We start from the raw sequence: 10,654 nt of genomic DNA, 5'->3' as shown, positions 1-10,654 counted from the left end.
ATACCTGTCTTTGTGAGATTGGACAGAGATCCACGGACCTTTAGATGAGCCCATCAATACACCTCTGATGAGCGCCAAGTGCATCACTCATTTACTAACCTTTTTACATAAGCAGACAAACAATAACAATTAGTCTCCATACAGCACTGTCGACAGTACACCATGTTTACACGTATAATGTGCTGCCGATAATATTTTTTTTTTTCTTTTTGCAGACAAACAATAATGAGTCTTGCTTGTACATCGGCTGATTGCTGGCAAGTTTACATAAGCAAATAACCGGAAGGTGATACACGCTCGTTCACTGGTTATCTACTTGCTTGAATGCGCGTGTGTATACATTAAGGTGACAATAGTTGTGGTATCATGTACATCTGCAAGCTCTGCAAAATGGCTCTCCATTATGGTAGTTTAGCCATATCTGTGATGTAACACACAGGGTTATTCCAGAAACTCTCTTTCGTGACGCAGTGGTGGTAACACATGATGGAGCACACAGCTCATCTTCATCTCCTCTGAGCACCGTCGCTCCCTCCAAAATGAAGAACAAGAAAACACTCTTTAAATGGCCTGAGGCGCAGACACTGCAGAACCTCCTTTTATGGGCTGGTTAATATGAAGCACATGTAACAGTCAGGAATACGTACACTGTACATCTACAGCCTATGGCGTGAACTTGTATATCCTTTACAGCCATGAGAACATATATACTATGTGATATATTGTAACTGCTGCTCGTTTCATTCATAGTGTGAAGTTTACATTGAATATATGGTATATCTGTGGGTGGTAGTTAGCCCAGCAGCTTTGTACAATTACATCATTTGTACTTACCGTAATTTATCATTCTAAATCCATTGTTTTTTCTTTTTTTCCTCAACGCAAGAATATGTTCACATGGATTTTTATAAATTTTTAACGTTTTTAATGCCCCATGGATGGGGAACTGTAAGATGCACAGACACAGGATAATGTACAGGTAACATGACTTGCAGACCGGGTGGGGGGTCAGCATAACCAGGAGGTTATCAGAGGTCCAAGGAGGTTGACAAAGTACTCACCCTAAAAAAAAAAGAGGAGTCCTCTCCTTTCAAAGCGCTAGCAAATCACCCAATGCTTTCTTCTCTAGACCTTGCAGTAAAAAACATTAACTCTCACAGCCTCCATTCAATAAAGTGCACTCTGAACCCCCGATCTTCCAATCTCTGCCCAAAAATATTTAAAATACAATGATCCAAAATGATTAAAAAAAAGCTTATATAGTTAAAAGCTAAAATATTTTACTAATAGGTCAAATAGTGCACTGTAGAGCGAGACAGATTCCCTGTTCTATCCTTCCACAGGGATATAAAATTGCTCGCACTCTCCTTCCGCCAAAAGAAATGGGCCCACTTCACCAAAGAACTCGCCCTCCGTAGAAATGTGTGCGATCTCCCCATTTTGTACAATGGAGCTACAGGAATATACAACCCCAGTAGCATTCATCAGACATCAAAGAATGAAATGACCTTCAACCCAGTGCAATTAGCATCATACTGGACAATAATGTTGGGAAGCGATGACTCCCTTACACCATTACTACAGAAGCAAAGAAGCATCAAAGCCCTAGCGCCTCTGGAGACACCAGCATTAGATGCAAGAGTTCGGTCCTCCACAGACCTGTACAGAGACGGGTCGTCCACTGCACCATGACCTCCATCCCCCATTACAGCAACCACTTGTGGTTTTTGAAAACCAAACACTATAAGTCTCCTTCATTAGTCTTCGTAGCTAGACGGGAGCATGGAGAAAAATGTGGTTCTATTGAACAAAAATGGCAGAAAGGCTCCTCCTCTCCCTGGCAACTTTTGTGGTTGTGTCTTCTGTAAGACATCTTGATCAGCTTCTAAGCAGTCCATAGCTTCATAAGAGTAAAAGGTCCATCCTGTTATTGCAGGTAACCACAGTCTCGGCTCCTTTTCTGAATCTATGGGATGTAACCGTGAATTCTGTAAAGCCTACTCGTCAGTGATCCGTCCCTCAGTCCAGGTATAAACTGCGGCAAACCTTATGGTCCAGGACAGTCATTACAAAACATGAATCACAGGCATGACACAAAAAGGGGCACCATGTCCCTGGCGAGCTCACTGTGTGGTACTCAACCGGTCGGGGAAATTGGAACCGGAATGAAGTGGCAGGAAAAAAAAAATATTTCCACAAGCGTTCCCACTTCACCCTCTGTCCTTTTACCCAAAGAAAAGAACCGTTCTAAAATTACTGCTGGGCAGGAGCAACTGTGTTCCCCAAGGACTCTGGAGGCAGAGGTGTCACGGGATCTGGAACAAGAAGTACACATATTAGGGACATGTTGGACATTATAAACTCTGCTGTGGGTCCAGCCCTGCCCATTTCATAATTCCACTCATCACTTACCTCCCGTACTTGTCTAGCTTTTTTTTTCTTGCATCTACAAAAAGTATTTACTGCCTGGAATTTTACAAATTTCCCACTGTCCATTAAAGTAAGGGTATGTTCACACATCGCGTCTCTGCCGTGTCGTTCCTGCCCCCCTTCCTGCATATTTTACAATCCCAGGAAAATGAATGAGATTTCTGAAATCTCATACACACGTTGCTTATTTTTTTCTTGCAGATTTTAAGCAGTTTTCAAATCTTTCATTTCTCAAGCCTTTCAGAAGTTTTGCAGCGTTTCTCACCCATTCTAATGAATGGGAATAAAAATATTTAAAAAAAAAAAGCATAAAAACCCCATGCATTTATCCTGCCGAGAGACACGTTTGATGCGGAAATGTCGGCAGCAAATACTTAGCCGCACATACCCTTCATAACCGGTCCCAAAAAGTGCGAAATGCTAAAAACAATAAACATATCCAGTACAATGTAAAAACGCTTGCTGTTCCTTGGGGCTTCTTGGTGAACATGAAACACTTAAAAGACACAAAGCGGATAAAAGAAGTGACCTGACCATGCTTCAGGTGGAAGCCGCCCATTAGCTTATGCAGTACAAGAAAAAACAACCAAAAAGACAGCGCAAACGGCACGTCAGGGACTTCAGCCTGAAAATCTCGGCCAGTACACACACATCTAAAAGAGGATGAGCGGACATAGCTAACAAAGTGAAAACACATCTCTATCTTATCACATCTCTACTTTTTATCTAAATATTACATCAAAAGAACCGAGAAAAATGTAAAAAAAAAAACAATGGGGAAAAAAAAAAATTTGAAAGACAACACAGAAGTGTTTCCAGGTCATTGACTATGTGAGTAACCAAACAAAATCTGACCACACACGATAGCGGACGGACAAGCATTTGGGGGCAGCTACCTCTTCCAAATACCCCATAAAAATTTAAGTTCAACTTGGCTGCATTGTCACGTTTTTAAAGGGGAGAGCTGAGAAAGTCGCTGTCAATGGCCTTCTGGCAGCCGCTTATCAACTGAAAAAGGTTCGGGCATTAAAATTAAGACTGCCCAAACTTTATCTCCACCTACACCATCTGTCGGGGGAACGTGAGGATGCCCTCATACACATTAGACCGATGGGGGAACCGGACGATATCGCCAGGTTTGGATGTGCCTCATGGCCGTAAGAGTAACGATGTAACACAAGGGAGGACAAACACCACATTACACTGCATAACAATGAAAACTGCACATCAAAGCAAACAAATTATCAGATGAATCATGTCTCACAAGTTGTGGATTTTATTACCATACATTGCAAAGGGTAACAAATCCACTGAAAAAAAAACTGACCTATGTGATTTAAAATCCGCACTGCAAATCAATTTTTCATTCAATTATTTTTTCACATTTTGGAAAAATCTCATTCAGAATGCTGGTACTGTCAAGTATGCAGATGAAAAGTCTGCACCCTATCCACTATGTGTGAACATACCCTAAAAATTGATGGAAGATGCAGATGGTCAAGTTACTTATACAGTGGTACAATGCTGGAAGCTTCACAAAAGGAAACTACCTGCCCGCTATATACATCCAAGAAGTTATATGAGAAACTACCATCGCCATGGTGGCACATCACAGCACTGAGGTTCTTACAGGTCACCTCCTGACAAAGGCTTGGGTCGAAACGGGAGGACGACACACCACCGGGAAGAGATTATAATCAGTATATATTGGATTTACTCATGACTTTCTGTTCTATATCCCCAGAAATGATGTGTGTATCCTTATACCTATTTGTGTGAATATATATTATATATATATTTTTTTAGTTTAACTCTTCTAGACAGGCCAGCACTATTTTCCACTATCTTTAAGTCGCGGATTGCTATACTTATTCTGTATAAACTAATCTGCAAGGTGTTTGCTGCCTCTTCCACTTTGTCGCCGCTTTTTGCTTTTTTAAACCCACTATTATACTTATTTCTAATATGTTTTCATATATACTTTTTAGCGTAGGATTGCAAGAAATTATATATATATATATATATATATATATATATATATATATATATATATAGCTTTATACAATATTAGTAAGCCATTTTTCCTAAAAGCATAAGAATAGTTAGTGAAAGTAAAAAAAAATAAACAACAAAACAGAGAATCAGTCAATCCAACTTTAATAGAAAATAAATAAAGCAACCAAAAAAACTATTAGTGCAGCAAGTCTGTGCAAGGAGTGGTATAAAGAGGTCAGTAACACAGAGGAGTAACATAGCAGACATGCCCACTGCTCCCCCAAGTGTCTAAGAAAGAACACGTCTTTGTCTGAAACTGATGGAGCAAACTGAATTTATAGACGTCTTGTCAAAATCAAATAAAATCTCTGTCCATAGAGATATTCTAGATGTGAAATCAGTGGCGCCATATAGAATGCAAAACAAAACTCCAACAACTGTGGCTTTCACACCATGGAAAATTACATGCATCATTGTAATCTGCCTGTGTATCCCAAGTGTCAGGTTAAAGGGAATCTGTCAGGAGAATCAACTCTCCTAAGCCATCTATATGGACGTGCAAGTTATAGAAAGTTAAATAAAATGATACCTTCATATCTGTGATCTGATGTCTTATGATATACGTGGATTTCTCTGGAATATGTAAATCAGTTGATAAAATCTATGGGCAGCACAGAGATCTTCCCAAGAGTTTGTCTGTAGGGGTGTATACTTCTTGCGCCTGTATGACCATGATCAATGATGAGACAGAAACTTGAAAGGGAAAGCAGAACATGCCCCCCACAATAGCGTAGAGTAGGTTTCTCAGTGTGAGACATGTAAAGACAGACAGTCTGCTCTCACTGGTGACCCTGTTGAGCTGTGTGTGATTACATAGTTATCTCTTCTCTACTTACAGCACTAACACTTCTTCAGCTTTCACAGCAGCCACAGGTGTGGGGGGAGGGCAGTATAAAAGAGCTGAGCTTTGTCTCATTACAAACTATTAGCTCTACTCTCAGTGTTGTCATTACTGCACCTCCCCACACTGTAGATGCAGGGACTAAAGTCGAAGAAGTGTTCGTAATAACACTTATTTTTGCACTACTTTCGACACTATAAATGTCATTACTAACACTTCATCTTTCATCATGGCTGAGCTGACAGCAATGAGAGAGGAAAGCGGATTATCACAAACCTGAGACAAAGCTCAGCTCTTTTGTACCGCTTCCCCCCACAGACTTGTGACTGTTGTGATGAAAGCTGAAGAAATGAGGCAACCGAGACTTCACACGGGGATAAAAAGTAGCTATTATTCCATTGAAGAAAAAAAAAACACATGGCAAAAGTACAAAAGTGAGGTAGATGATGCGATGTTTCAGCCATAATAGGACTTTTTCAAGCAAGAAATATAGAAACATAACATATTTATTGTCTGTATTTCTGGCTTAAAAAAGGCCTATTATGGCTGAAACATCGCATCATCAACCTCACTTTTGTCATTTTTTTTTTTTTTATGGAATAAAAGCTATGTTTTGTCCCTATGAGAAGTCTCTGGTATCTTGGACTTGTTGGGGGTCCCCCCGAGTATGCACAGAGTGGCCATTGGTGCATGAGTAATATCCACTGCATGAGCTGAAGAAGTGTTAGTACTCACATGTATATCTGCGGTGCTCCTGGCACTTTGTGATCATACACAGCTCAGCAGAGAGAACAACGAGACCCCTGCTCTAAGATATTGAGGGGCACGGTCCCCTTTCCCCTGCATGTTGCTGCTTGCTTATGATTGGTCAACGTCATACAGGAGGAAGAAGTGCACGTCCCTAGAGGCAGACTCTTGGGAAGGTCTCTGTCCCGCTCATGGATCTTAACAGCTCATTTACATACTCCATGTTTTTCTTAATAAGATTTCAAATTTCAGAATACAATTTTAGTCAACCTTGTTTGCATGCCCACACAGGCAGCATATGACGTTTGGGGCAAACCTTGAGCCATATATTGGAAGAGAGTCACAAGCAGAGGGGGCATAAAAAAAGCGCAAAGACAAAGCAACCTATACAGTCATAGCACTGGCCCAACACAGAAGCAGTTTTCCTACTTTTAACCCTTTTTTTTCTTAATAAATTGCCTTTGACATACAGAATTGTTAGCATGCAAATTTTACCCCTCATAGTCATAACATATTAAATGAAATCTGGATCAAAAGCTGAAAATAAATTACAAAAATAATCTGTAACATTCCCTGAAATCTTCACCGCTTCTTTCTGTTTATTGAAAAAATGGGGCCTTGAAAAAACATTCATAAAATGCATTGTTCTGTACGTTGCTGCACATATTCAGAAAGGGTTTAGAAAGCCTAATTAGTGCTATTGCTCAATCTATTAGAAGGTAATCTCAGGAAATGGAAAGCCTCGACTTCCAAAAGTTTAGGAGGTTTATAAAGTGCTGCTCACTTCAACATAAGAGGTGAATGGTGCTGATGACGTCGCGCTCTCACACATCCACTGAAACAAGTGTACGATTGTTCGGTACGGTGAACGCTTCCTATTCTAATGAATAAGGCACATGCACAACACCACAACACCAGCACGTCGCGCATAACACCTGCAGATCGTGCATAATACCCGCAGATCGTGCATAATACCCGCAGATCGTGCATAACACCTGCGGATCGTGCATAACACCTGCAGATTGTGCATAACATCTGCAGATTGTGCCTAATACCTGCAGATCGTGCATAACACCTGCAGATCACGCATAACACCTGCAGATCGTGCATAATACCTGCAGATCGTGCATAACACCTGCAGATCGTGCATAATACCAGCAGATCAATCATAATACCTGCAGATTGTGCATAATACCAGCAGATCGTGCATAACACCTGCAGATCGTGCATAATACCAGCAGATCAATCATAACACCTGCAGATTGTGCATAATACCAGCAGATCAATCATAATACCTGCAGATCGTGCATAATACCAGCAGATCGTGCCTAATACCTGCAGATCGTGCATAATACCTGCGGATCGTGCCCAATACCTGCAGATCGTGCATAATACCTGCGGATCGTGCCTAATACCTGCAGATCGTGCATAATACCTGCGGATCGTGCCTAATACCTGCAGATCGTGCCTAATACCTGCAGATCGTGCATAATACCAGCAGATCGTGCCTAATACCTGCAGATCGTGCATAATACCTGCAGATTGCGTATTATGCCAGCAGATCGTGCATAACACCTGCAGATCAATCATAATACCTGCAGATTGCGTATTATGCCAGCAGATCATGCATAACACCTGTAGATTGCGCAGGCATCTTGGCAGGAGTGTGGGGTTGTAACATTTGATAGAGATAACTGCAGCACTCCATACTGAAATCCCGCTGCATGCGTTTATTAAATCCATAACACACGTACGGCAGCTTTTCATTATGGAGTCCTGTGGTTATCTCTCTTGTACGAGGTTAGAGATCCCAGTGGGCCAAGGATCTTGATCTGCAGAAACCCAATTACCTGTTTTTCTACTATAAGGTTGTGTTGTGACGTCATTAGCACTTCTCACCTGGATGAAGAAGCGAGTGGCGCAAGATAACACCTATACGCTGATTAAGGCAGAGGCTATATGTATGGTGCCACGACTGCCACAACTAGGATATACCCTGAAGTCGCTCGAATCCCTCAATCACGTTGACACTTTTTCATGCATGGTAGACATAACACTCATAACTGTAAGTATAAGAGTAGGCGCCTTGTAAATTCTGGAAGGTATAGTAAGACCTGCATTTCATTTTAAGGCACATTCACACAAATACTACTAATATTCACCTACTATATTACAGAAATGTTGCCAAGCCATGTAACACTATATAACTCGTCAGAAGAGTCTCTGAACTATCACATTTAACACTGAGATGAAGTCTTCACTTTCCTTCAGCACTAGGCCCAGAATCAGTATGATCACTCATTTTTGCTCACTTTTTTTAATAGAGCTCACCTGGCACAGGACTGGAAGTGATGGCAGAGCCTCCCTGCATTGCAGCTACGATGGCGGGGCTGTGAGATGCAGCTGAATTCAGGAAGGATGGTAAGTTAAAAGGGGCTGGAGACATGGTTACAGTAGGGTTATGTGTAAGTGGAGGTGGCCCTCCAACAAGACATGCTGCTGGGGGAAAGATGCCATGCATGGAATGGTGAACTGAGTAGGGGTTAGTTGAATGGTTGTGATGAAAAGAGTCAACTAAGTCACTACCCATATTAAATGGGACAGGAAAAGGCATGCTGGGATGCTGATTACCGGGCACCGGTGGCTGGGAAGGAACTGGTACTGCTGTTGGGATCAATGGGTTAGGTGTTTGTTGACCTGTGTATGAACCAGAACCTGCAAGAAAGAAATTGAGACAAAGAGAATTTTATTAATACTGATATACAATACTACACATACACAAGTCTTTATCCACATATGCAAAAAAGAAAAATATAACGGCATTGCTGTGGGGCCAGACAACCATATGCTGAATGGAGTGCTTTCCGGATAGAGACCGCCTCTATGGACTCCGGGTGCTCATGCAAAAACAGGGTGTATGCAGCAAAGAAGAAAAATGCAGATAGCACTCACCGGTCCTTAAAACTTCATCCTTTATTCAAACTTTAAAATGTCATGGCCAGAGGAACAGGTTGCTGGGATGTGCAAGCTGGTGTAAGACGACGGCCGTTTCGCGCCACTTTGACCCGCTGAAGCGCTAAGTGGCACGAAACGGCCATCGTCTTACACCAGCTCGCACATCCCAGCAACCTGTTCCTCTGGTCATGACATTTTAAAGTTTGAATAAAGGATGAAGTTTTAGAGACCGGTGAGTGCTATCTGCATTTTTCTTCTTTGCTGCACAAGTCTTTATCCGTTCATATATTTCCGTCAGCGGCCATGTCTCTGCCCTTGATGTGGGCTCACACTCTGAGGCCGCATCTTTCCCCTAACTTGATGACTGATTTACTCACCCATCTATCTATATATATAATTGTCTAAGGGTTTTTCCGTCTGTCTGTCTGTCTGTCTGTCTGTCTGTCTGTCTGTCCTGGAAATTATTCTCCTGGCGGCCTCGACCAATCAGAGACGGGCACAGCATGGCGACGATGATGTCATAAAGGTTGCCTCGACCAATCAGCGACGGGCACAGTCTGCCGCCAGGCCTCGACCAATCAGCGACGGGCACAGTATCGACGTAGATGTCATAATGGTTGCCATGGCGACGATGATGTCATAAAGGTTGCCCCGACCAATCAGCGACGGGCACAGTCTGCCGCGAATTCTGGAATCATCATTGTCCATATACTACGGGGACATGCATATTCTAGAATACCCGATGCGGTAGAATCGGGCCACAATCTAGTATATATATAATTGTCTAAGGGTTTTTCTGTCTGTCTGTCTGTCTGTCTGTCTGTCCTGGAAATCCCGCGTCTCTGATCAGCGGCGGGCACAGCATGGCGACGATGATGTCATAATGGAAATCCCGCGTCTCTGATTGGTCGAGGCCGCCAGGCCTCGACCAATCCGCGACGGGCACAGTATCGACGTAGATGTCATAATGGTTGCCATGGCGACGATGATGTCATAAAGGGTGCCTCGACCAATCAGCGACTGGCACAGTCTGCCGCGAATTCTGGAATCATCATTGTCCATATACTACGGGGACATGCATATTCTAGAATACCCGATGCGTTAGAATCGGGCCACAACCTAGTAAAGTGAATAAAAGCCGTGGGTGGATTAGACATCCATCCCCTGCTGTTAACCATTTAAATGCTGCTGTAAATCACTGACAGCGGCATTTAACGTGCAGACAGGAAGTGGCGACGATGATGTCATAATGGAAATCCCGCGTCTCTGATTGGTGGAGGCCGCCAGGCCTCGACCAATCAGAGACGGGCACAGTATCAACGTAGATGTCATAATGGTTGCCATGGCGACGATGATGTCATAAAGGTTGCCTCGACCAATCAGCGACACCATCACATGTTTCTCAACGCAAGCATGTTTATAGTTGTATGTATTTATAAACATATTTTTTTTAATTTTTATTTTGTATTTATTTTTTTAAACTCAAAAGTTCAAATCATCCGCCTTTTGCCTCATTAAAAATAAAGGAATTAAAAAAAAAAAAATTATAAATACACATTTGGTATCGCTACATTCAGAAATGTTCGTTCGAAATATAAAAAAATAAATCAATTTGATCAGTAAACA

The 10,654-nt window shown here is 42.1% G+C and overlaps 1 protein-coding gene across 4 annotated transcripts in view; it reads right to left on the bottom strand.

The window, feature by feature from the left end:
- Positions 1-563: 563 nt before the first annotated feature.
- Positions 564-10,654, bottom strand: part of SMARCC2 (SWI/SNF related BAF chromatin remodeling complex subunit C2) — a 78,674-nt gene continuing 68,583 nt past the window's right edge. For 2 of the 4 annotated variants that reach the window (XM_077297544.1, XM_077297545.1), the window contains 2 exons: positions 8,405-8,788; positions 2,109-2,315 (listed from right to left, as the gene is read on the bottom strand). In XM_077297544.1, coding sequence (XP_077153659.1) covers positions 2,254-2,315; positions 8,405-8,788 — 446 coding nt within the window. In that variant the 3' untranslated portion in view covers positions 2,109-2,253. Of the gene's footprint in view, positions 2,316-8,404; positions 8,789-10,654 lie in introns of all 4 variants that reach the window. The other 2 variants (XM_077297546.1, XM_077297547.1) reach the window with 2 other exon arrangements.

Source organism: Ranitomeya variabilis, chromosome 3, assembly GCF_051348905.1.
Source record: "Ranitomeya variabilis isolate aRanVar5 chromosome 3, aRanVar5.hap1, whole genome shotgun sequence".
Taxonomy (NCBI): Eukaryota; Metazoa; Chordata; class Amphibia; order Anura; family Dendrobatidae; genus Ranitomeya; species Ranitomeya variabilis.
The sequence above is the reverse complement of the archived record's forward strand: the minus strand, read 5'-3'. Positions and strand labels throughout refer to the sequence as shown.